The sequence below is a fragment of the Sorex araneus genome, chromosome 4, assembly GCF_027595985.1.
Source record: "Sorex araneus isolate mSorAra2 chromosome 4, mSorAra2.pri, whole genome shotgun sequence".
Taxonomy (NCBI): Eukaryota; Metazoa; Chordata; class Mammalia; order Eulipotyphla; family Soricidae; genus Sorex; species Sorex araneus.
The window spans coordinates 222,674,972-222,698,535 of NC_073305.1; the positions used below are offsets into that span (position 1 = coordinate 222,674,972).

Here is a 23,564-nt window from a genome sequence, read left to right on the forward strand (position 1 = left end):
GCAGAGGAAAGGAGCAGCTCTTTTACCTTTGGTTGTTTGGGGGCCATATGCAGAGTGCCTAGGAACTGCTCCTGGGGTAAACCTGGAGCTCACTCCAAATGGGGCTGGGGAACTATGTAGAAGTCAGGACTCTTAGCCCTCTGCATCATCTCCCAGGTCCAAGACGCCTCCTGACGGGGATGGGGGCTTCAGTCGGGGGGTTCCTCTCCACACTGTCCAGAACTTTAGAGAGAACAGCTTTGGGGACCAGGCTCTGGGTCAGAGCCGGGGGCCACCTGCTCCAGCTCAGGGGTCCCATATGCAAGCAAAGGGCCTTGGGTATGTCCAGGACCCCTCCTGGATAAGGCTCGGTCAAGAGCCTGCTGTGAAGCAGGCACAGCTGTTCCCAGGAAATAGCTATGTGTACCTCAAGATGCAGCCTGGACCTGCCTCAAGGACTCAAGGACCTGCCTCAGGAGAACGCCTCAGGCTGCTCTGAAAGAGCCCCAGATCCTGGCAGAGGCATGGTTGCAATTCTGAGAGGGGGATTTACTACCAACATTGGACACCACCAGGAATCCGCTCCATGGTCAGCAGAACACTGGCTTTGGGCCCTGCAGCGGGTGCCCAAACAGTTCACACAGCAGTGAACCCACAAAATGGAAACCACCGCAGCTTAGCAGGCAGTTAGCTCCATCAAACTGCTGTTTCAGGGTTGCTTGGGGACTCTGGTCAGGCCCATTCAGGGCAAGTCCTCTCTGGGACTTGGCCCACCCGCATTTTCATGCATTTGTGTTTCCTTTGAAAACCTTTCTGAAGTTCAGTGAGCAGCTGTTTTCATAGTAAAAGTTAAGGAGCCAAGGAGATGCATTTTCTGGGAAGCACCTAGGTACGTGGCTATGTGGCGGGTGTGGGAGAAAGGTGGTGTCATGAGGACTATCTCTGGGGGGAGCAGAAGCCTCCAGGCTTGGTAGGGGTGGGGACTGGGGTTCAGAGAGACTCAACACTGGTAGCCCCTTGGGCCACCCACTGTGTGCCAGCACGGAGTCTAGGCACCCTGACTGCATTCTGTCTCCTGGGTTCTGCATTTTTTTTTTGTTTGTTTTTGGGTCACACCTGGCGATGCACAGGGGTTACTCCTGGCTCTGCACTCAGGAATTACTCCTGGCGGTGCTCAGGGGACCATATGGGATGCTGGGATTTGAACCTGGGTCGGCCGCGTGCAAGGCAAACGCCCTACCTGCTATGCTATCACTCCAGCCCCTCTGCATTTATTTTTATTGGGCCACAGTCAGTGCTCAGGGATACTCCCAGCTCTGTGCTCAGGAGATGAGAGATCAGAAATCTTCCACATGCGAATCATGTGTTGAACCCAGTGAGCCCGTAAGATCAGCTGGTATGGGCTGGTGGGCGGGGGGGGGGCTGGGCGAGAGGTTCAGGGGCAGCAGGCTTTGGCCAGACTCCATGGGCAGGTGGTAGCTGCTGCCCCGTGAGCGTCCACCTGCTGCACTGCACCTGCAGAATATGACAGAGTCCACGGTCATCCAAAGTGACCAGAGAATTCAAGGGCACCAGCACCAGCTTCTTGCACACCTGGGGTACTTCTATGATCTCAGGCATCCCAAGAGGTAGGATGCATGCAGGGGTGGGGCAGTGCAGGGGAAGGAAGGGCAAGGAGGGGGCAGAGCTGGTCAGGGCAGAACAGAGTAGGGCAGGGGAGGGCTGGGCAGGCAGAACATTGGACAGCTCAGTACTGGACCCAGGAAATGGCCCTCCCCTAGGTCTCCTTCATGACCAAAAGACCCACCTGGGGGAATAAGGACAGGGAAGCCCCCCTCCCTGAACCTTCCCACTGTAGCAAGTGCCATGAGCTCAGGATCCCTCCAGCACACCCACCCTGCAGACAGGCCCAGAGCCAACCACAGTCCTACAGGGGCTGCCTCACCCTGGCCTGCGGCACCATCCACCACCCACCTTCTCTACTTTGCCCTTACTGACGGGGTCTGTTGGACGATAGGAAGGTCCCAGAGGCCAAGGGTCACATGCAGGGGACTCAGCCTGGGCTGGGGGGTGGGTTCCAAGGACACAGGAAAGCCCACAAGATAGAAACAGCAGCTCACCTAGAGCTTAGCAGGGGAGGACACATGGGCCAGACGGCCGATGTCATTCGGAAAGGTCAGCCAGGAGCCACCATCCACTACCAGCACAGTCCCCGTCACATAGGAAGCCAGTGGGCTGGCCAGGAAAAGGGCGCAGTGGGCCACTTCCGTCTTGTTCCCCAGCCTCTGCAGGGGGCTGGCCTGAGCCTTCATGTGTGCACTGGCCAGTGGACCACCTGAGAGAAGACCTAAAGCTCAGGTGCCAAGTCCCAGGTGCCTGGGACCCTCCCCTGCCCATTCCTGAAATCAACCCCTGGCCCCATGCCAGGGCATGTCACACCAGGCAGAGCTGACAGAGGGCGGCAGACAGCGGCACCCCTGGGCCTCAGCTGCTCGCAGGTCTGACTCCCACATGGGGCAGGCAGCCTTGTGGCCACATCCTCCCCGAGGGCAGCGGCCTAGTCTGGCTGACCCTGGCATGTGCAAATCTGGTCTGACCTTGACCCATCATGGGGACAGTCATTGGCTCTACTGGCGCCTGTCCCAGGCCAGTGGGTCTGTGCAGTGACCTGAAGACAAGATGATGCCAGTAGGAAGGAACTTGGGAGCAGCGAGCCCGGGGGAGCCTGGCAGGTGCCCGCACCCCCAGAGCCTTACCCAGCCGCCGGAATCCCTCTGTGCCACCAATGGGGCCAGGAGCCAGGCTGTTGACGCGGATGTTCTGGGGCCCCCATTCCACAGCCAAGTGCCGGGTCATCGCATCTACAAAGTGGGCAGGCAGCATGAGGGAGGGACAGTGGTGCTGGGACGCGGGTGCCAGTGAGCTGGGGGGGGCTCTCCCACTCCCCCTCGGTGGCACTCAGGGGGCGGTAGGAGTGGTGCGAGGGAAGAGCTGCTTACCCACAGCCGCCTTGGCAGAGCCAGCATGAGTCTGCAGCACCTGACCCCGGGCACCGAGGGTGGCGGTGATGTTCACGATCACCCCTCCATGGTCCTGCAACACAGCGGCCGTAAGCAGGAAGCAGGCGCGGGGGCCCCATCCAGCAGCACACTCACCCGCAAGAACTTCTCATACAGCACGCGAGACACGTTGAAGGTGCCCAAAGTGTCAATGTCCAGCACGGTCTTGAAGGCATTGAAGGACAGTGCACTGGCAGGACACAGGAAGTTCCCAGCCGCAGCTGCAGGGAAGGGACAGCAGTCAGTGCTAGAGCCTGGGAGGCTGGGCAGGGGACAGGCGGGCAGGAAGGAGCCGAGTATTTCCTAGACTCCTGCGTGCTGGGGGCAGGGCAGCTGCTGGCAGAGAACTGGGATGGTCACAAAGTGGTAAAACACCGATGGGTTGTAAAGGGTCAGGAGGGAAAAGCATGGATGTGGGGCTGGGAGGGGGCAGGATGGTGAAAGAGCTGTGGTACTGGTTAGCCTCAGGAAACAGCTGCCAAATGGAATGAGCCCACCAATCCAGATGTTGAACTATGTCACAGCATTAGTGGAGCAGTTGGAACTAAAGCAGTTTTGGGGCCCAAATGGTAGGGAGCTTGCCTTGCATGCTGCCAACCCAGGTTCCATCTCTAGTATCCCATATGGTCCCTTGAGCACTGCCAGGAGTAATTCCTGAGCAGCATAGGTTCCTTTTTCCCTTAAGTGTTTACGCCACAACCAGTGCTCTTCAGTGGCTGCTCCTGGCTTGCTACTAGGGATCCAGCTGGGAATCCAGCCGAGGCCTCCCACCGCAATGCAGGTACTCAGCCTACAGAGTTGTTACCTCCAGCCCCTACCTCTGAAGGGACTTTGAGCACGTGAACTGCTCCTGACCTGACTCTGCCCCAGCTAGACAGAACAAGAAGAGCTGGGTCTCAGCCTTGGGTGCTGGAATGGACGCCAAGCCTGGCTGCAGCCACACTGTCCTCACACTGGGCACTGCTGAGCCTGCTGGCCAGGCCCTGGCCTCACAAAACTGCCACTCACAGTTAACCAGAATGTCGATTTTCCCAAATTCCTTCAAGGCCTGGTCCACAGCGGCTATGATGGCCGGGGGGTTTCGCACGTCCAGAGATAAAGGGAGGCACCGCCGGCCCGTGGCAGCAGTCAACTTCTGGGCAGCCTAGAAGCCACACAGAAGACAGGTGGGCAGCAGCATGGTGTCTCAGCCTGCCGGAGCTGGTGGGGGAATTGCCCAGTGCTGTGGGGAAGACTTGGCCATGGCACGTGCTCCAAATGGTCACTCCTCAGACCAGGGCCCCCACGGGCATTTCTAAGACATCCCACACGTGTCCCCCCAGCCAGGGTCCCTGTGACACCTCTGACTACAGGGCACAGCTTCTGCTGACCCCCTGGCCAGCTGTGGCTTGAAGGCATGGCTGCCCCTAAGAGGCGTCGTGTAAGGAGAGGGTTCAGCATCACCACCTGCTGGGCCCAAGACCTTCCTGGCCTAGACTTGGGCCCCCCACAGCCATGCCACACATGTGGGCCCCAGGGGTCCCTCACCGCTGTCACTCTCGGAAGGCTTCTGCTGACGATGACCGTGTGGCAGCCGTGCCTGTGAAGCCAGGGTTATGTGTGAGGCAGAGAGCCTGGGGCACCCCCATCCACTGCACAGTGCCCTGCACAGTGCAGATTCTCCCCCACCACCTCGGGGGAAGTGGCAGCAGGCCGTGTCCAGTGCTGGGGCCTGTGGAGTGGGTGCAGGCTACAGGGCTTGTTCTGAGCCTCCCGCCCCTAGGCACTGAGCCCCAGGGACAGAGTAGTGTCCTGGTGCTCTGGACCGCATGTGACCTCCTAGCCTGTTGGGCATGCCCATACACACACACACACACACACACACACACACACACACACACACACACGCAGAGCTACGGTCAGGAGGGAGAGAAGGGGGCTCACCGCATGAAAATCTCAGCTATGCGGAAGCCAATGCCGGAGCCCCCGCCTGTGATGAAGGCCACTTTGTCCCTGGGGAAGGAAACGTGAGATTCTGGTTAAGGAACGGCCACTCCGCCAAACTCCGCAAGGGGAAAGGGAGCTTCGGCGACACGGCGATCAAGACTACACGGCTTCCGGGGCCGGAGCGATAGCACAGCGGGTAGGGCGTTTGCCTTGCACGCGGCCGACCAGGGTTCAATCCCTGGCATCCCATATGGTCCCCCAAGCACTGCCAGGAGTAATTCCTGAGTGCAAAGCCAGGAGTAACCCCTGAGCATCGCTGGGTGTGACCCAAAAAGCAAAAAAAAAAAAAAAAAAAAGACTACACGGCTTCCTGGGTCTTCTGCAAAGATCGCGTCCACCCGAGACTCCGACACAAGCAAGGCGCTCCGAGCGGGCGCCAAGGTCAGTCCCGGGCACCACAGACGCGCGGCCGCCGGCAGAGCACTGTCCTCGAGCTGCCTGCAGCGGCTGCACCCGGGCCCCGCGCCGGGCTCACCGGAGCAGCTCGGGGCTGAAGAGGTGGCGGTACTCAGGGAGACAGTCGTCCTCGTCGACGTCAGGGGGCGGCTGGGCCATGGCGAGCGCTGCGGGCCGGGGGTGCAGAGGGCAGCGGAGACCAGGGCGCGGCACGCAGCAGCCTGAGCTACGGGACGCGCTCGCGCCTCCTGCACCCACCGGGGACCGGACGTCCCGCCCCGCGGCCCCGCCCCTCTCAGGGCCCGCCCCCTCAGATGGGCCCTCCTGGACTCCCGCCCCCGGCGGCCTAACCCCTCCCGAGGCCCCGCCCCTCCGGCGCGCGGCTTGCTGGGACTGAAAGTCCGGGGCCTGCGGCGGAGGGGCGCGCAGGCGCAGTGGGGCGGAGCGAGCGTCCAAGGCTGTTTCTTCCGGCGTACGGACCAGCTTTGGGTCACGGTCAGAGGTATCCCGAGACTGGACACTCGGTTCCTGGACTGCGGCCAGGCTTGGAGATCGGGCCAGTACCTCTCGGCCTCCTCAGCCGTGCCTTTTATTTTCACTTGGGGTATACCCGGTGGTGCTCCGGAACCACTCTAGGCAGGACTAGGGGCCATATGTGGTACCAAGGATAGAACCCGGGGCCCAGGCGACCAAGGCAAGCGCCCTACGTGCACTGTCACGCCACCCCCCAACTGTACATTTTACGTCTTTTGGTTTGGGCCACACCCAGCGACGCTCAGGTTGTTGCCCTTGACTCTGCGGTCTGGAATCACTCCTGGTGATGCTCAGGAGACAAGAGAATGCCCGGGATTGAATCGGGGTCGGTCGCGTGCAAGATGCGCACTTTATCCGCTGTCCTAGCTCTCCAGCCCCACAACTGTGCATTTTAGACATCTAATAATTATCCCAGATGCTGCCTATGGTCCCCTGAGCAACACCAGGGGTCACTCCTACGTTCAGTGCAGGGAATAGTCCCTGAGCACCACCAGGTGTGCCCCCAACCCAAATAAAAATAACTAGTGGGGGGAGGGGACTGAGTCCATTTGCCTTGCCTGGGTGTGGGGGAACAGATGCCAGGAGCAGTTCTGGCACACAGACACCACACCAACTTCCAACACCAGTAGCACCCAAAATAAATAAAGTTCCTGGTTGTGTCAGAGAGCTAGTATTGGAATTAGGGGGCTTTCCTTGTATGTGGTAGATCCTGGTTCCATCTCTGGCAACAGATATAGTTCTGAGAACCCCCAGGAGTGACCCTTGACCACCACTGGGTGTCAGTGCTAATATGTAACTCATTAGTAGAACACGCCCTGGTTGTGTGAGGACTTCAGTTCCATTTTCTGCACTGGGAGGGGTGCTGTTAGGCCAGAAAGAGACACATATATCTGGAGTCTAAGTTCTGTATGAAGCCCAGTTTGATTCCCTGACACCACCTGGTCCCTGGGCACCAACGGGAGTGGCCCCTGAGCATAGAGCTGGGGGTACTCAAAATTTTTTTTTCTTCAGGGGCCACATCCAGTGGTGCTCAGGGATCACTCTTTTTTTTTTTTTTTTTTTTTTTTTTTTTTGCTTTTTGGGTCACACCTGGCGATGCACAGGGGTTACTCCTGGCTATGCACTCAGGAATCACCCCTGGCCGTGCTCAGGGGACCATATGCTGGGATTTGAACCCGGGTCGGCCGCGTGCAAGGCAAACACCCTACCCGCTGTGCTATCTCTCCAGCCCCAGGGATCACTCTTGATGGGGCTCAGGGACCATAAGGAGTGCTGGTGATGGAACCCAGGTCAGCTATGTGCAAGACAAGTGTCTTACTACTGTACTATCAGTCTAGCACTTATAGTTTTGTTTTATTCTCCACCGCTGACCCTGGGATTCATTGGAATTTGCTTTAAGACTAGGAATGAGTCTCCAGAGGACCTACATCCCCTCTTCACACTGGCCTTCCCCCAGAAAGGGACCTAGCTTCTGTCATTACTGGCTAGGGTAGGGGGATCCAGGGTCTAGTTCGAGGCTTCCCACCCATTCCCAGGAGGCCACTGGAAAGCAGGTATTTCCTGTTGCCCCCTCCTCCGGTAGGAAATCCAGGGCACAGTCGAGAGAGGTCCTGCCACTAAGGACAGCTCTGTTCAGCGAGGTGTCTGGCATACTCTGGGCATGGCATATGTGCTGTGTCCTGAGAGGGGTGGGCTGGCAGCAGCCAGGGCTCTGTGCCTGCGCCCCACTCATCCTGATGCTGATCCCAGCCCCTACAAGTGCCACTGGGGAGTGGCCAGCAGGACATTTTTGCCCTCACCTGGGGGTTAGGAAAGAGAATGCTTGGTGAGGGCAAGGGGAAGATGAGGTGGTGATTACAGGAGGCCCAGGAGACTTGGGCTCGGTGCTGTGGAAACATGAAGTGGGGAGAGACAGGCTTAGAGGCTCTGTGGGTGGTGGGGAGTCCAGTGCAGGGGGTGAGCCAGTCCCTCTGCAGGACACAGAGAGTTGTCCTGGGTGCTGGGTGCTGCAGGGGGCATTTCCCCAGGGGCCACTTGATGACAGTGACTAATATCTAGTGCCCATCAGCCACCAGTGGCATGGGGGCCTGAGGGCTCATGTCTCCTGTACGTACCTGGGGGCACTCAAGCTTTTCCAGTCTCTCCCATGCCTGAGGGCAGTCAGCATCTGCCAGTGTCTTCTGTACCTGAGGGTCCCTCCTCTTTAGTATCTGACAGCTCATCTCTCTAGTACCTGAGGTCTCTGTCTTCTCTCCCTTATTTGAGGGTTCAATCTCTCCCAATGAAAGGTCTGGGAACAGGTTTACGAAGAGGAAGAAACAGACCAAAAGGAGTCAGGCTGAAAGGGGGTTCATTGGAAGAAAAAAAGAGTGCTCCAGGGAGAGGTTCACAGGTCTCTAAAGAGGCCAGTGAAGTTGCACTCATCGTGGTGGGCATCTTATAGGGCGATTTGCTATGGAGGAAGGGGCAGAATGGAGTGAGGGAGTTAGAGCTTCTGTGCAAGTTGTTCCCAGACAGAAGCTTCTGGGCCAGTTGTTGCCAGATAAGAGTTTCTGGGTAAATTCTAGGAATTTTAAGGGATGAAAAAATCTCTAGGCCATTTCATGAGCCTTGCCTGCAGACACTCACCAGCAGACCCTCCTACCCCTGAGCCCCCTGGACTGACCAACACTCCGTACCTGGTACCTGAGGGCTCATCTCTCCCATACCTGAGGGCTTATCTCTCCTGTACCTAAGGGTCCTGTCCATTACCTGAAGGCTCAGTCTCTCATGCCTGAGGGCTCATCTCTCCTGTACCTGAAAACTCATCTCTTCCTTACCTGAGGGCTCATCTCTTCCTTACCTGAGGGCTCATCTCTCTGGTACCTGAGGGCTCTATCCCTCCAGTACCTGAAGGCTTTGTATCTCTAGTTCTTGAAGGTTCATCTCTCCCTTACCTGAGGGCTCATCTCTCTGTATAAGAGGACTCCATCTTTCTAGTACCTAGGGTCTGTCCCTCAAGTATCTCATCTCTCCATACCAGGGGGCTCTGCTGTGTCTGGGTAACTGGGTCTAGGGACTTTGGACAGGCTACCCTGTAGTTCACAACCTCTCTTGTGTCATCAAACTCCTGGCTTAGAAACTGAGTGCCACAGTTCAGCTTTTGTTGTGGGAGCCCCAGGTCCCCAGAGCACTGCTGGGGGGAAGTCCCATGCACCCAGTCCATCAGGGCCTGCCCCCCCACCCCCAATCAAATCAAACCAAATCTCTCTGACCTTTGCGTAACCATATGAGAAGTGAAAAGGATCAGAAGCTTGTCGGGCTTTTCCATTTCCCCCAGTGAGGACCCTTAACCCCTTCCAGGAAGCTCCAGGGTTGCCGGAGATGGTGTTGCTTACAAATATGTTGATTACTTTATTACTCATCCCTCTTCCTGACGTCAGCCCCGCGGGATGGAAACTCAATTTCCTTCTTAGTCCGCGGCGAGTGTCAGGACTTTGCTCACCGAGATCCAGCTCTGCGGAAAGCTCACAAGCTGCCCTGGCTGAGTTTCTCCTGCGGGCGAGTCTCAGTGAAAGTGTCCGTCCAAGGCTGCTTCCCCGCCGGGCCATTTCCTTCCCACCCTTAAACTCCGCGCAGGGTGACGCACCGCCCCCAGCCCGCCGAGCCCCTGCTCCAGGGTCGCGAAACCTCGGGTGCCAGGGCTTGTTCACCCTCCCGGGGGAGGGCCTCCGCCGGGAGTTGTCCAGGCCGCGAGGGACCCTCCTCCGGCCCCCTCCGAGCCCAGCGCCTCCCAGCGCCCCCAGCCCGGACCCTCGTCCCCGGCCGCACCCCGCCCCGGCGCGCCCCGTGCCCATTGTGCGCCCGGAGCGGCGCCGGGCGGCGGGCGGGGCGGGGCCTGCGGGCGGAAGTGCCCGGGGCGCCGCGGACCGCGATGGGCGCCCGGGGCGGGGGCGGCGGCCGCACAGGCGGCGGAGGCGGCCGGGGCGGCGCGGGCGGGCGGCGCGGGCCGAGCGCGGGGTAGCGCCGCGCCGAGCGCGAGCCATGGGCCGGCCCGGAGCCGGGGGCCCGGCGCGGGGCGCGGGGGCCGCGGCGGGGCCGCCGCTGCTGCTGCTGCTGCTGCTGCTGCTGGCTCGGGCGCCGCGCGCGGCAGGCGGCGACGGCTGGAAGGGCGGTGAGCGGGCGCGGGCGCGGGCGCGGGCGGGGTGCGGGCGCCACCGGGGCGCGGGCGGTGAGCGGGCGCAGGCGCCACCGGGGCGCGGCCGGGACTCACCTACGAGCACCTGTGCGCGCAACGGTCCCGGCGCCCCGAGCGTGCCCGCGCCGGACCCTGCGCCACTGGGTCCTCGGGCGGGCGGACCCCGCAGCTGGACGAGGGGAGAAGGGCTGGGCACTGGGTTCCGGGCCCCCATGTGCTCTTGGAGAGGGCAAAGTTGGTAGAAAGTTTCGCGCTCTGCGCCCTCGATTCTGGGGTGGGCCAGGAGAGCCGAGGGGCGGACCTGGGGCGGTGCCCGCCCGGTGTGCCCCTGGGGGAAATGCCCAGGCGCAAGCTACGGTCAACCCTTACTCCCTGCTGCTTGCTCCTCAGGCTGTGCGGGGTCGACCCATGGCCTCCGGGCCTCATGGCCTCTGTTCTGGGGAGCTCCTGTGTGTTGCGGGGCGTTGCTTGTGGGCCCGGATGCTGGTGAGGATTCGACTTTTGTCCCTCAGTCCAGCTTGCCCTCTGAGGGACTGACCTTCCCGAGGTGACAGGTGTTTCTACTCTGCTCAGCCTCCTGGAGAATAGCTGACCACCTCTCAAGGCATGAATCACTCCAGTGCAATCCAGGGTACCTGCGTGGGCACATGGGCAGGAGGCCTTCTCTCAGGCCTGTCTGAGGGTGCCCTCCAGCACACTGTCATCCCTCCCTTGCAGTCCTGAACTGGGGCGCTCAGGCTGCACACAGCAGGGATCTTCTAATTTGTGCATCTTCCAGCTCCTGGTGTACTTGACCAGGGGGGGCTGGCGGACTGGCCTCAGCACCCCCACCCTGAGGACTTACTGTTCTGACCTCAGACTGGCTGAGCCAAAGGAAAGTTAGCTTTTCCCAAGGTGATTCCAAAGCAGAGCCAGCCGGCCGCTCACCTGGCTCAGCTGGAAGGCCCCAGCCTGCTGCCAGGGCACTGTGCCAGCCAGCAAGGGTGCCCAGCTCCAAGGCACACCCTACTGTGGTCTCTGCTATGCCCTCAGCTCTGCCTCAGCCTATGCCGTCTCCCTCAGCTGAGAGGGGAAGGCACTTTTAAGGTCACGGGTGTGAGGCTGGTGGGGGCACAGAGTGCAGAGCGTAGCCCATTCTGTGGAACTTGGGCAGTTGGGGTCTGTCAGGGAGCAGGGAGGGGTGAAGCAAGCAGGGACAGAAACTTCTGGATTTGAAAAGCAATTGTGGGTCCTGCAGTCTTATCCTGTGCCCGAGGGGGTGGGGGTGAGACTCAGGCTCCAGTCCCACTGCACCCCAGGATTCCTGGGACCGTTGCCCAGGATCCCCACTCTGCCCACTGCCTCTGCCCTTCAGCCTCTGTCTGACCTGAGCTGGGGACTTCAGGCAGGTACTGAGAGGTCACATGGGGGATTGTGAAAAAGCTGAGGCAGTTGGGGTGGCAGTGCTGGGACTGCCAGGGCCTGTTGATATGGGAGCTGCTGGGGAGAGAGGGTGGAGAAAGGGCTGTGGCATCTGAGTCTGTGACCCAGAGAGCACATGTGTGTGCATGTGTGTGTATTGGGGGTATATGCACACGTGTGGTGGATACATATATATATGTGTGAGTGCTGGGCATATGGGTATGTGCTATGTGCTCATGTGTGCTGGGTGTGTTTTATGCACATGTGCATGTGTATACATCTGGTGTGTGTGGATGTGTGTATGCTGTGTGCATGGGTGAATGCATGTGCTAGTGCATGTGTATATATACAGATGTGTGGGGTGGGCGTGTATGTGAGTGCTCTTGGACTTCGTACTTGGAAGAGAAAGCTTGGCCCAGCTGGAGATGGTGGTGGATGCACAGGGAAAGCTGGCTTGCCCCAGCTTTGCACCAGCTGACTGCTTCTCTCCCCACAGACAGCAGGCTGGTGTCTGAGCAGTTCTCACAGACCCCGCAGAAGCTCTCCTTCTACAGCTGGTATGGCAGTGCCCGGCTCTTCTGCTTCCGGGTGCCCCCTGACACCGTACTGCTGCGCTGGCTTCTGCAAGTGACCTGGAATGGCGGCCGTGCCTGCACACATGCGGAGGTCACTGTGTAGGTATCCGCCTGCCTGCTCTGCCCCATCCGACCCCGCCCTGCCCTGCACCTGACCTGCCCTGCCCTGGCAGGTACTTCCGCTACGGTGCACCTCCAGTCATCAACCCACTGGGTGCCAGCTTCCCACCCAACGCCTCCGTGCAGTCACCCTTCCAGCTCAAGATGGGGCAGAATGTGACCTCCCTCAACATCACCCAGCCGGCGCCAGGGGACTGGTTTCTGGCTGCCCACCTACCCCCCTCGGCCCAGAAGCTAGAGATGCAGGTGCGGCCTAGCCCTGGGGTGGAGGCGGCAGCCCTGGTGCAGAACTCAGGTGTGGGCCTGTCCCCAGATCCTGGCCCAGCGCTGCCCCATGGTCACGTTCCCATTTCAGGGCACCTTTCCCTCCTGCTCCTGTGTGTTCCACCCTGAGATGTCAGTCGTGCGGGTGCTAGAGGCCTCCATCCTGGAGCCGGGCATGCCCCTCCCACAGGTTCTTCTCTCCAGGCCCAGCTACCTCAAGTGAGTAGGCACCCCATGCCAACGGAGGGGCAGAGCAGGGGGCCACGGTCGCCTCGCCTTGTATTGTGGGTGAGGAGCTGGGTCCCCGGTCTCAGGCCTTCTGGGATGTGGAGTTGGGTGCCACAGCGTGGCAGAACCCAGAGTGGGAGCGGGTAGTGCATCCAGAGCTGATCTGCACTGTTGGGCACAGAGTCTTTGTGCCCGAGTTCACGCAGGAGCTACAGCTGGAGCTGCAGGGCTGCACCACCAACAACAGCCTGGGCTGCCCTGTGCGCCTCTCCGTGGGCTCTGCCACCCTGCCCAGCAACTTTCAGAAGGTGCTCACGTGCTCCAGCCCCGCACAGCACTGCCGCCTGCTGCTGCCCTCGCCGCCCTGGAACAGGTGGCTGCAAGTGACGGCCCAGAGTGTGGCAGGGCCCCACGTGGCCGTGGCCTTCAGTGCCTTGGCTGCCCTCACAGGTGGGCTGCTGGGAGGCTGGGCATCAGGTGGCTTTCCCGCCTGGGACCCCCGGTGTCACTCCAGCTGTCTCTGCCTCTGGCAGCCTGCAAGCCCTGGAACATGAATGTCCAGCACTTTTTGCCGAGCTGCAACCTGAACCAGACCTGTAACGCCTCCTCCCATCTGCTGCCCCCCATCCTGGGCTCCCTGGACCTGGGTGGCGGCAGCCGGGAAAGTGGAGCCCTCTTCTGCTTTGTGAACATCCCAGTCACACGGGAGGATGTGGACGTGGTGTCGGTGCGCTTCCAGCCCCTGGACAGGCTCCCAGTGCTGGTGCGGCCGGACGTGCCTTCGGTGCTGCGGCTGCCCCTGCACACAGGCATGGACAGTGGGGGATCCCTCACCATCTCTCTGCGAGCCAACAAGGTACCTGTGGCCACTGGTACCTCTGGGCTGGGGCGTGCATCTCAGCGGCCTTGTGCTGCCACGTCAGGGCACCTTCCCAATACCACAGTGACCTTCAGGGGTTAGGCCAGAAGGGGAGCAGAGCCGAGAACTGGCTCAGCAGCTGGGGCTTGTGTTCTGCATGTGGGAGACTTGGGTTCGATTTCCGGGGCTACATGGTCACCTAGCACTGTGCATATGCCCCCAGACAGACGGGGCCTGCATGTGTGGGATGGGATGTGGCAGCCAGGGCAGTGGGCATCTGGCTGGGGCAGCACCAGCCCCCCGCTGAGGCGCCCTTGCAGTGGTGCGGCCTGCCCCAGGGCTGACCTTGCCTCCCTCCCCAGAGCGTCATCGCCAGGAATATGTCAGTGGTAGCGTGTGTGAATGCTGCCTCGCCCTTCCTCAGCTTCAACACCTCTCTGAACTGCACCACAGGTACTGCAGCTGTGTCGCGCCTGGCGGGCCCTTGTAATCCTGGGCACAGAGGTGGCTGCCCCTCACGCCCACCTCCTGCCCTGCAGCCTTCTTCCAGGGCTCCCTGCTGTCTCTGAGCGCCTTGGCCCCCCAGGTCAGCCTCGTCATCCCCTACCCGGAGACAGACAACTGGTACCTCTCTCTGCAGCTCGTGTGCCCCCAGGCTGCTAAGTGAGTGAGGGCCAGCGGGGCAGGGAGTCCTGGCGTTCAGGACCATGGACGGGGCAGCACACCTCTCACAAACACCACGGGGACAGCTGTCTTAGGGAGAATGAGGGGCACTTCTGCACCTGGTCACTCCTCCTGTGTGGCAGCCCTAGGAATCAGGGTGCCTAGACACACCAGAACACAACCCTATGGGGTGGAGAGGAGGCTCTGTGATAAGGTGACTTCTGCAAGATCTGGCAGCACAGTAAAGACCAGAACAAAATGGGACACAGGTTGGGGAGAGTTCAGAGAATAGTGCGCAGGCTTTACTTGGCTTGTGGGAGGCACTGAGCACTGAGCCAGGAGTAGTCCCTGACCCCTGTCAGGTGTGGCCCAAAAACCAAAAGAAAGAAAACAAAGATCAGCCAAACAGGACAGAAGGTGAGGCCTGCTGCTTGGCCTTGCCAGAGGGTTCATGTTCTCTAGGCTTGGGCAGGGGCCTCTGTACTGGGCCCCTTGTCTGGAAGTCTGCTGAGAGCGCCATTGAGGGCCAGCCAGCCTACCTGCGGCCCCTTCCTTGCAGGGAGTGTGAGCAGGCTGTGGTCCTCGTGGAAACCACCTTGCACTTGGTTCCCTGTCTGAATGACTGCGGGCCCTATGGCCACTGCCTCCTACTGCGCAGACATGGCTACCTGTATGCAGGCTGCAGCTGCAAGGCAGGTGAGCGCCAGGCTTGTGCCTCTGGAGCCTCCCTCTGGGAGCCTCACCAGCTCTGCTGAGGCTGGAGAACACGCACAGGACCAGGAGACACGCCTCCTGCCCTTTCCCCGTGGACACACAGGCAGGTGCCCCAGGGATGGCGCCACCACCCAACCTTGCCTCCTGCCCATACCTGCCTGCATGTCCCATCCCCTCACCTCTCCGTGCCAGTCACCACCTGCCCCATGCTTGCTCGCACCCACCACACTTGCCTGCCCCTCCCCTCTTGCTACCTGTCGCATTACACAGCTGCTCCACACCTGCCCTGTGTTACCTGTATCACACCTGCCTACACCTGCTCATTGCCTAGCCACACCTATCTAGGCCTGATCCCCACCTGTCCCATATCTGTACACTGTCCCCTACCTGTCTATATCTGCTCCCTACCTTTTCTATCACTGTTCACACCTGCCCACACCTGCTCATTACTGACTCACAACTATTCCATACATGTGCAGACCTGTTTGCACCTGGTTATATCTGTCCTGTATCTGTTATACATGTCTCACACCTGCAATACCTGTCCCCTATCTATTACACACCTGCCTTACACCTGTCTCGTACCTGTTCACACCTGTGACGTGACCACTGGTCTCTACCTGTCCACTTCTGTTCTATATCTTTTGTACACCTGTCTCATACCTGCTATCCCTGCTCTCCACCTTTCTCTGTTATACCATATCTGCTCCTGCTTCACACCTGCCCCACACCTGCCCAATTCTGCCCTGGCTAAGGGTCATCTTAGATGCCACTGCTGAAGGATGTGCCTGAGGCTGGTAGCCCTCCCCAAGCCTGACACAGCCCTGGACCTCACCTACCCCAGGCTGGCGCGGATGGAGCTGCACAGACAACAGCACGGCTCAGACGCTGGCCCAGCAGACAGCAGCCACACTGCTGCTCACCCTCAGCAATCTCTTGTTCCTGGCCCCCATCGCCGTGTCCTTGCGTCGCTCCCTCCTGGTGGAGGCCTCTGTCTACACCTACACCATGTTCTTCTCCACGGTAGGCTGACCTGCTCCCCGCGGGGGCGGGGCTAGGGGCGGGCCCGGCGCGGTAACCCCGCCCTGACCACACCGTGCCTGCGTGCAGGGCGGGGCTAGGGGCGGTGACCCCGCCCCCACAGCTACCCTACACATGCCCGGGGGCGGGGCCAGGGGCGGGCTCGACGCGGTAACCCTGCCCCCGTTACTCCATGCCTGCTCTGGGGCGGGGCTAGGGGCGGGCCCGGCGCGGTGACCTCGCTCCAAGGCTACATTGCGCCTGCTCGCGGGGTAGGACTAGGGGCAGGCCCGGCACAGAGACCTAGCCCTGTGCCTACACTGCGCCTGCTCTCGGGGGCGGGGCTAGGGGCGTGTCCGGCGCTGTAACCCCACCCCACGGCTACACTGCGTCTGCTCCCGGGGGCGGGGCTAGGGTAGGGCCTGGCGCGGAGACCCAGCCCCACGGTTACACCACGCCTCCTGCTCCCCGGGGCGGGCCTGGTGCCATGACCCTGCCCCACAGTTCTACCACGCCTGCGACCAGCCCGGGAAGGCCGTGTTCTGCATCCTCAGCTATGACACTCTGCAATTCTGCGACTTCCTGGGCTCCAGCGTCGCGATCTGGGTCACCATCCTCTGCATGGCCCGGCTGAAGGCAGGCCTGAAATATGTGAGTCACCCCAACACTAGGTTCTGGCTTCGGGGCAACAGGTCCTCCAATGAAACCAGGAAGAGCGACTGGTCGAACCTCCTGAAGCCCTGCCGCCTGACCTAAGAGACAGGACAAGGTCAGGTGCTGACCTTGCACGTGACCAACTCTGGCACCACATAGAATCCCCCGAGCCCCTCCAGGAGTGACTCCTGAGCACAGCCCAGAGAAAGCCCTGCGTTTCCTCAGGGTGTACGGCTCCCAAACAAAACCCAGCTTTGAGTGAGAACAGGAAGCTTGCTTTGCAGGTGGCCCATGCAGGTTTGATTCTGGCATTCCATATAGTCCCTGAGTCTGCCAGGAGTCATTCCTGATTAGAGAGCCAGGAGTAACTCCTGATCACCGCTGGGTATGGCCCCCAAATCAAAATATAAACAAAATCCAGCCTTACTAACCCGCAGGATGAGTTGCCCTAGAAGGGACACTGCTGGCTTGGGGGGCCCAGCTGGTCACAGGCAGAGGTCTCAGCACCGGAAGGCAGGGGCCCCAGCCCAAGGCCAGGACTACTTGAGAAGCTCCTGGAGGTGCTTCTTGTGCTCCAGGGCCCTGAATGAGGCTTTCCTGTGGCAGCCAGACCTGCCTAATACTGCCCTATGTTCCTGCCCAACCTGGTGCATGGCCCTGAGAGCCATTACATTTTGATCAGTGGGCCTGGTTGCACAAACCGGAGGCAGGTACTTCATGTTGGCCAGAGCGGGCTGCACCTTGCCAGGGAGCACATACATTTGCACACAGGAACTGGTTTGGTTCCAGTTCCCTTGCTTGGGGGTCTCGACTTGCGACTTGCAAGCAAAGTACATACAAGAGACAGGGTTTGGGCAGAGCGGGGTAGGACAGTGGAGCAGGTCAAGGGATGACCATTGGTTTGGGTCTCCTGCTACATGGCGCTCTAACCTAGGACGTCTGTGGCTTGTGCAGGTCCTCTATCTCCTGGGTTCACTGATCATCGCCATGTCCCTGCAGATGTCCCGCCAGGGCCTCTGGAATACACTCGGGCCTTCCCTCTTTGCTATAGTGATCATGGTGACCATGTGGGTAAGGATGGGGCTGGCCAGTGCTTCTGCCCAGAGTGAGTGGGAAGAGAGCCTGGCCCTTCTTTAGGTGGGATGAGGGTGGCTGCCGCTGCTCACGCCTGAGGACTGCTCAGACTACTTGGTGCCCCGGTGCCCTCTCCAAGCTGCTCAGCCCTGACAGGGCCCCTGGGACCTGCTCCCACAACTCACATGCCAACAGTCGCCTCCTGTGTCCCCAGGTGTATCGGTGTGGGCGCCGACATCGCTGCTACCCTCCCTCGTGGCAGCGCTGGGCCTTCTACCTCCTTCCGGGCATCTCGATGGCCACCGTTGCCATGGCCATCTTCATCTTCATGACCACCAGTGACAACTACTACTACATGCACAGCCTGTGGCATATGCTTCTGGCAGGCAGCGCTGCTGTGCTGCTGCCGCCCAGTGAGGAGCCCATGGGGCCCTGGGCCTGCTCACAGAAGCTCACCTGCACCCATGATCCCTGCACCAGCCACCGGGAGGAGCTGTACGCAGTCACCTGACGCCATAGCTGGGCTTGTCCAGAACTGTTCCCACAGAATAAAGTTGGCCTGAGCACACTCCTTTGCTCTCCCCTGAACTGAGGGGTCCTCCTGGATTTGCCACTCCCCACAGCTTATGGCAGCCCGCCAGTGTGCCGTGCCGGGACCCTGGGGCAAGGGCTTGAACTGTGATGGTGACTGGGTGCCAGGGGAGGTGCAGAAAGACCCACTGACCCGTCCCTCTGGCTTGTCTACTGTAAGCAGCTCTGGGGCGCCTCACCACGTGTGCACCCACCCTTGGGGGCCTGGGCCTTGTCTGGGGGTCTCCTCTTGGGTGGTTGCAGCAGTGAGGGTGCTGCTGTCCCTTGCTGCTGCCCAAAGTTGAGGGGGCACCAGGGGCCCAACTTTCCCTTCTCTGGGGCCAGCAGGTGCCTCCATAGGCACAGTGGAGAGACATGGTGTCCCCCATACTCTGGGGCTCCCGCTCCCAGCACCCCCAGCACCCCCGTCTGGCCTGGCCTCCGTAGGGTGGGGGCAGTCCCCGCAGTCACCCCGCACTTGGCCACCAAAGCTTCTATAGGCTTGTAAAAGGAAAACGTTTATATACGGTATTTTGGAAGGATGAACATTTTGAGACATTAAAGCATATTTTCCTGTAGCTCTGGTTTCTCCATCATTACCTGTAACACTCCGCTGAGGTATCTCCAGGTTCCCGCCGTGCTTTCCGCGCCCCTTGGGGCCGGCCGGCCCTACGGAGGGGGCGGGGCGAAGTGCGGACGGACGGGCCCGGCAGCCAATCGGCGGCGAGCGGAGGAAGGCGCCTGCGGACTTCCGGTTCCGGCGGGCGGTGCTCGGGGCCGCGGCTTCCCGGAGCCACGATGCCGCTGCACAAGTTCCCGGTGCACCTGTGGCCGCTGTTGCGGCTGCGCGAGGGCCTCGGCTCCCGCCTGCCCGCCCACTATCTGCGCTCGCTGCAGGACGAGCCGGCGCCCGCGCCCGTCCACTACCGGCCTCACGGGGCCCGGTTCAAAGTCAACCCCCGGAACGGGCAGCGCGAGCGCGTGGAGGACGTGCCCATTCCCCTGTACCGGCCCCGCGAGGCCCAGCTGGGGCTGTGGGGCGGCGAGGGCTGGATTCTGGGCCAGCGGTACGTCAACGACGACAAGGTGGGTGAGGCCGGACCCCGGCTGGCCGGTGCAGTGCGAGGCCCCAGCCGCCGGAGCACCCGCGGGCAACGCCAGCCTAGGGGGAGGGGAGGCCTGCAGCCCCGTTGCGGGTGGACCCTCAGGCCCGCGGGCTCTCACTCTGCAGCTGTCCAAACGAGTAAAGAAGGTGTGGAAGCCACAGCTGTTCCAGCGGGAGCTCTACAGCGAGATTCTGGACCGGACCTTCACTGTCACGGTGACCTCGCGCACCCTGGACCTCATCGACGAGGCCTTTGGGTTTGACTTTTACATTCTCAAGGCAAGTGCAGGCCAGTGCCAAGGGCCATGGCATGGGCAGTGGGAGTCTAGCCCCCTCCACCCTCTAGCCCAAGAGCCAGTTTGCTGCCCCAGGGCGCCTGGCCCCATGCACAATCTCCCCTAGACCCCCAAGCAGGACCTGTGCTCCAAGTTCGGGATGGACCTGAAGCGAGGTATGCTGCTGCGGCTCGCCCGCCGGGACCCCCAGCTGCACCCTGAGGATCCCGCCAGGAGGGCTGCCATCTATGACAAGTACAAGGTGGGGCTGGCTCCCTCCCTACTCCCATCCCCACCTGGGCCACCCCAACTGGCCCCTACCTGCCCCCTACCTGCCCCTTCTCTGTTTCTGCCAAACAGGACTTCACCATCCCCGAGGCAGAGGCTGAGTGGGTAGGGCTGACGCTGGTGGAGGCTCTGGAGAAGCAGCGGCTTCTGGAGGAGAGGGTGAGAATGTGTCTGCTGCGGCCAGGCCCCATGCCCTGGGCTTCATCACCCCCTGCTGCATGTCTCTTTGGTGGCTCCCCTGCCTTTGGGGGTCATGGGGCTGCCCTGTCTTTGGCCTGTGTCTGATCATGTGCCCTGGAGGCAGGGAAGCTGGGAGGGTGTGTGGGCAGCACAGCTCTCAGCCTCGCTGGTACTTGGCTCACTCTGCAGGCTCCTGTCCCGCTGTTCAAGGTCTACGCAGAGGAGCTGATCCGGCGGCTTCAGCAGCAGGCACTGTTGGAGCCAGCGCTGGTGACGAAGAGGCCCAGCAGAAAGTGACATGAGAGGCTGTCCCACCCCAGACAGCCATGGGGAGCCGTTCTCGTGCCTGCTCCAGCATGGCAGTGCTTGATGGAGACTCCCCACACCCCTCTCTCAGGCAGGGAGTACAGCCAGAGCTGTCCTGGCGCTGTGCGCTGCTGTTCCAGCACCAGTCACAGGACCTGGACATGGCAGAGACGGTGGTCCAGGCAGCTGGGCACTGGGGCCAGGGTCACTCTGGTGTTTTCAAGAGAGTCTGTCCTAGTGGTCGGTTTCCTGTAGTGAGGCTAGATGGTGCTTGCCCTTCCAGTTTAGCATCCTTCCTGTTCTAGAACATTCTCCCAAGCAAAGCAACTGGCCAACGTCTGAGAGTGGTTCTACTGTCTGCCTACATGCTCTCCAAGGCCCAGACACTGGCAGCGGTGCTGGACATGGACAGTCTGGGGCTGGGGAGCCTCTGCCTGTAATGGAGTCTGGCTGCAGGTGTAAGGCTGGCCAGTCCCCCCACAGCCCTCTCTGCTCCAAGTTGGGGCTCCAGATGACCCTTCCCCAGAATCCCAAACACTGAGATCTCTTCTGACCTCTCTGGGGACAGGGAACGCTTCTTTGGACTGTTTTTGTGACAGATCAGGTGGGGCCCTGGAAGCAACAGCACTTGGTTTTGAGGATGAGGGCTGGAGGGAGTTCCTTTGAGCCAGATCCCTGGGGTAGTGTCAATGTCTCCTCACAGCTGGGGGACACGGAGCAGTTTCCAGCTCCAGCCAGGGGTACCTGCTTTTCATGTTTTGTCACGTGAAATTGACCCATTAGGAGTTTTACCAAAAGGAAATGATGCTCGTTCTTGCCAGCCCAGGTCTGATGGTGGCCAGCGGTGCCCAGACTGTTCACACTCAGCCCCCTCAGTACTGACTTGGTTAAACAGAAGGCACCATTCCACTCTGCCCACTGCCTTCACTGGGGGGTGATCCACGACCACCTCAGTTCCTTCATCAGCTCCTTCCCTCTTCCTCAACTACTCTTTCAGCCATATTTAAAGCTGTAGGTTAGGAAATAGCAGAGAGGGCTCTAGCCTTGCAGCCAATCCAGCTTCGTTCCCCAGCACCACATAACGTCCTCCCTGCCCCACCAGGAGTGATCCCCAAGCAGAGCTAGACCCTCTGCGCTGCCAGGTGTGGCCTAAAAAAGCCTTAAAAATAAAATAAAGCTTCTTGGTGGAAGGAACTTCCACTCTGATCAATGCTTCTTTCTTGGTTCCTGAGGGTAAGACCTGAGGGTGGGGTAAGACCACTGGAGAGTGGAAGGGGCCCTAGTCGTTTAGGCTGGTTTGTCACCCTGCATCTTTCCAGCCTGGGATATACCCAGGAGGCTGGTCCTCTAGGAACAGCAGTTCCAGCTGTGACTGACAATCCGGGGGGAATCTGGTGTGCTAAGGTGCTGGGTTCAGGCAGAGAGCTGGCGCACACTCCCTTAGTCCATAAGTACCCAGACTGACTATGGCAGCTACTGTCCTCACCATCTCCAAGCCTGCCTTTGTCCTCTGCCCCTGAGCCCCTACATCTGACTTGCTTTGGGGTGGTAGGTAGTTCTGGTTAAGGTCAGGCCTGCAGGAGCCTAGGCCATGCAGAACCCATGGGGGTCTTGCAGGATCCTCCCCGACTCTGAGACAAACCCTGTCTCCTGTGAATTGGGGGGTCTAGTGTCCAGTGCCCTTCTGCCAAGGATACAGGGCTGGGAGGAAGGCTCATGGGGTCATTCAGCAGCTGCAGGGCCTGAGCTTTCACTGTGGATCTCAAGAAAGGCAGAAGGACCCACCTGAGACTAGGATGGTGTCGGGTGTGCTGGCTGTGCGCTGGCATACATGCTCTGCTCTCGCAGAGAAGCACTGAGTGGCAGGCCTTTTGAAGCGGTTACAGTGGCCCTGGGTAGAAACGAAGCTGCTCCCACGTCATAGGCTCAAACACATGGCTACAGCACAGCAGTGTGGACAGGGCAAGGCCTGTGGGGCGTCAGGCCAGCTCCCTCGAGTCCAAGTTGCTATGAACATGTTCTTGACAGGTGAGATACAGGAGGGGTTGGCAGGCAGAGAAAAAGCAGGTAGGCCCCTAGCTCCCTGGGGTGGAGGGGGTCCTGCCCCTCCCCTACTACTTTGCCATAAGATTGGGCCCTGTCTTCAGTCCCTGGGGCAAGCCTGACCTATGGTCCTCTCAGCAAAGGCTGCGAGGACATGATCATTCCCCTGTTCAGGATCAGACAAACCACAGAGCTGCCTGGAACATGTCTGAAGAAAGTGATGGAACATGACGTGATAACATTCAACAGCTGCTACAGGAGCAGCCGCCATCCAGTCTTGCCACCCTGGCCTAAGGGGGGGGGGGGCGCTTGGCCATGTCCCACCCCACCGCTGGCACCGCCCGCTCCCTCTGCAGCCAGGAGTAGCTGGGGGTGGATAGTGGTGGTGTCTAAAGGGGCTGGTTGCCATGGCTACCATAGGGTTCTGAGCCGTCATCTGCTCCCTGCCTCAGCCAATCGGTGGTGGGAGCCGGAGCTGCAGCCCAGAGTCACGCTTCTTCCTCCCAGCACACAGTGGCCCAGAGCAGGGACCTGGAGTGGTTGGAAGTGCTGGACGTACAGCCAGGCTCAGCATGGCGGACCCCAGGATGGTGGGGTGCAAGCCGGCACGCGGAGCCAGGCAGGTGAGGTAAGCCAGGCAGAGGGTGGGTGCATGGGCAGGCAGGCACACGGGTGGACTTGCTCCCTGTTGCCATTGTTCTTTGGCCAAGGCCCTGCCCTGGGCTCACCCTGCCCTCTCTCTCCTGCACACACACATGCACCTTGGCCCAGGGGCCTCTTCCTAAATGTCCCAGGCAGGCTCCTGGGAAGAGAAATGAGACTGCGCAGGGCAGGATGAAGCCCACCGCACAGTGGTCCCGAAAGCTGCCGCTGCCGCCGCCGCCTTTCATGTCAGATTTCTCATCGAGGCGGCATCAAAGACCCCCAGCTGGCCACCCTTCTCTCGAGCCAGGCAGTAAGCCATGTCCAGTCAGTGCAGTTTAAGGACCATGTTTTTCGAGAAGAAAAAAGGCGAACCCGAGTGCAGAGAAGATTGTCTATGTATGCGGGGAGTGGCCAGCCCAGGACGGATCAGAACGCGAGGTCCTGCCGGC

General features: G+C 60.4%; 4 protein-coding genes across 7 annotated transcripts in view; 3 read left to right on the forward strand and 1 right to left on the reverse strand.

The window, feature by feature from the left end:
• Nucleotides 1-1,234: 1,234 nt before the first annotated feature.
• DECR2 (2,4-dienoyl-CoA reductase 2) lies at nucleotides 1,235-5,702 on the reverse strand. Its single transcript, XM_055137026.1, has 9 exons — nucleotides 5,500-5,702; nucleotides 4,962-5,030; nucleotides 4,566-4,617; nucleotides 4,047-4,182; nucleotides 3,135-3,259; nucleotides 2,979-3,072; nucleotides 2,736-2,840; nucleotides 2,100-2,314; nucleotides 1,235-1,494 (listed from the first exon to the last, which is right to left on the reverse strand). Exons 1-8 carry the CDS (start codon nucleotides 5,577-5,579, stop codon nucleotides 2,100-2,102), a joined length of 876 nt encoding a protein of 291 aa, XP_054993001.1. The 5' UTR covers nucleotides 5,580-5,702; the 3' UTR covers nucleotides 1,235-1,494.
• Nucleotides 5,703-9,968: 4,266 nt separating this feature from the next.
• On the forward strand, nucleotides 9,969-18,851 carry PGAP6 (post-GPI attachment to proteins 6). Of its 3 annotated transcripts, XM_055137110.1 has the most exons (13): nucleotides 9,969-10,107; nucleotides 12,029-12,206; nucleotides 12,281-12,473; nucleotides 12,583-12,710; nucleotides 12,901-13,169; nucleotides 13,253-13,575; nucleotides 13,941-14,031; nucleotides 14,118-14,241; nucleotides 14,801-14,937; nucleotides 15,800-15,978; nucleotides 16,480-16,626; nucleotides 17,584-17,700; nucleotides 17,918-18,851. In XM_055137110.1, the coding sequence occupies exons 1-13, from the start codon at nucleotides 9,978-9,980 to the stop codon at nucleotides 18,212-18,214; spliced, it is 2,313 nt and encodes a 770-aa protein (XP_054993085.1). In that variant the 5' UTR covers nucleotides 9,969-9,977; the 3' UTR covers nucleotides 18,215-18,851. The 3 variants fall into 3 exon arrangements, with proteins under 3 accessions (XP_054993085.1, XP_054993086.1, XP_054993087.1); XM_055137111.1 differs by lacking the exon at nucleotides 17,584-17,700; XM_055137112.1 differs by lacking the exon at nucleotides 17,918-18,851 and having other exon boundaries at nucleotides 16,480-16,744; nucleotides 17,584-17,697.
• A 169-nt stretch (nucleotides 18,852-19,020) lies between these two features.
• Nucleotides 19,021-21,633, forward strand: MRPL28 (mitochondrial ribosomal protein L28). The gene is made up of 5 exons (XM_004604448.2): nucleotides 19,021-19,359; nucleotides 19,505-19,657; nucleotides 19,781-19,915; nucleotides 20,014-20,100; nucleotides 20,311-21,633. Exons 1-5 carry the CDS (start codon nucleotides 19,072-19,074, stop codon nucleotides 20,416-20,418), a joined length of 771 nt encoding a protein of 256 aa, XP_004604505.2. The 5' UTR covers nucleotides 19,021-19,071; the 3' UTR covers nucleotides 20,419-21,633.
• A 1,322-nt stretch (nucleotides 21,634-22,955) lies between these two features.
• The window catches only part of AXIN1 (axin 1), a 30,689-nt gene continuing 30,080 nt past the window's right edge, over nucleotides 22,956-23,564 (forward strand). The window contains exon 1 of one of the 2 annotated variants that reach the window (XM_055136425.1): nucleotides 22,956-23,098. The gene's annotated coding sequence lies outside the window, so the exon portion shown is untranslated. The remainder of the gene's footprint in view (nucleotides 23,099-23,564) is intronic. The other variant, XM_055136426.1, reaches the window with a different exon arrangement.

What these genes read in the sequence shown, in the direction of transcription:
- MRPL28 (XM_004604448.2), top strand. Translation starts at nt 19,072, where the DNA reads ATGCCGCTGCACAAGTTCCCGGTGCACCTGTGGCCGCTGTTGCGGCTG. An exon ending in TTGACTTTTACATTCTCAAG is followed by an intron (nt 19,658 to 19,780) that starts GCAAGTGCAGGC and finishes AATCTCCCCTAG; the next exon opens with ACCCCCAAGCAGGACCTGTG. An exon ending in CCATCTATGACAAGTACAAG is followed by an intron (nt 19,916 to 20,013) that starts GTGGGGCTGGCT and finishes TCTGCCAAACAG; the next exon opens with GACTTCACCATCCCCGAGGC.
- DECR2 (XM_055137026.1), bottom strand. Translation starts at nt 5,579, where the DNA reads ATGGCCCAGCCGCCCCCTGACGTCGACGAGGACGACTGTCTCCCTGAG. An exon ending in TTCAGCCCCGAGCTGCTCCG is followed by an intron (nt 5,031 to 5,499) that starts GTGAGCCCGGCG and finishes TTCCTTCCCCAG; the next exon opens with GGACAAAGTGGCCTTCATCA. An exon ending in ATAGCTGAGATTTTCATGCG is followed by an intron (nt 4,618 to 4,961) that starts GTGAGCCCCCTT and finishes CTGGCTTCACAG; the next exon opens with GCACGGCTGCCACACGGTCA.
- PGAP6 (XM_055137110.1), top strand. Translation starts at nt 9,978, where the DNA reads ATGGGCCGGCCCGGAGCCGGGGGCCCGGCGCGGGGCGCGGGGGCCGCG. An exon ending in CGGCGACGGCTGGAAGGGCG is followed by an intron (nt 10,108 to 12,028) that starts GTGAGCGGGCGC and finishes CTCTCCCCACAG; the next exon opens with ACAGCAGGCTGGTGTCTGAG. An exon ending in ACACCATGTTCTTCTCCACG is followed by an intron (nt 15,979 to 16,479) that starts GTAGGCTGACCT and finishes CCTGCCCCACAG; the next exon opens with TTCTACCACGCCTGCGACCA.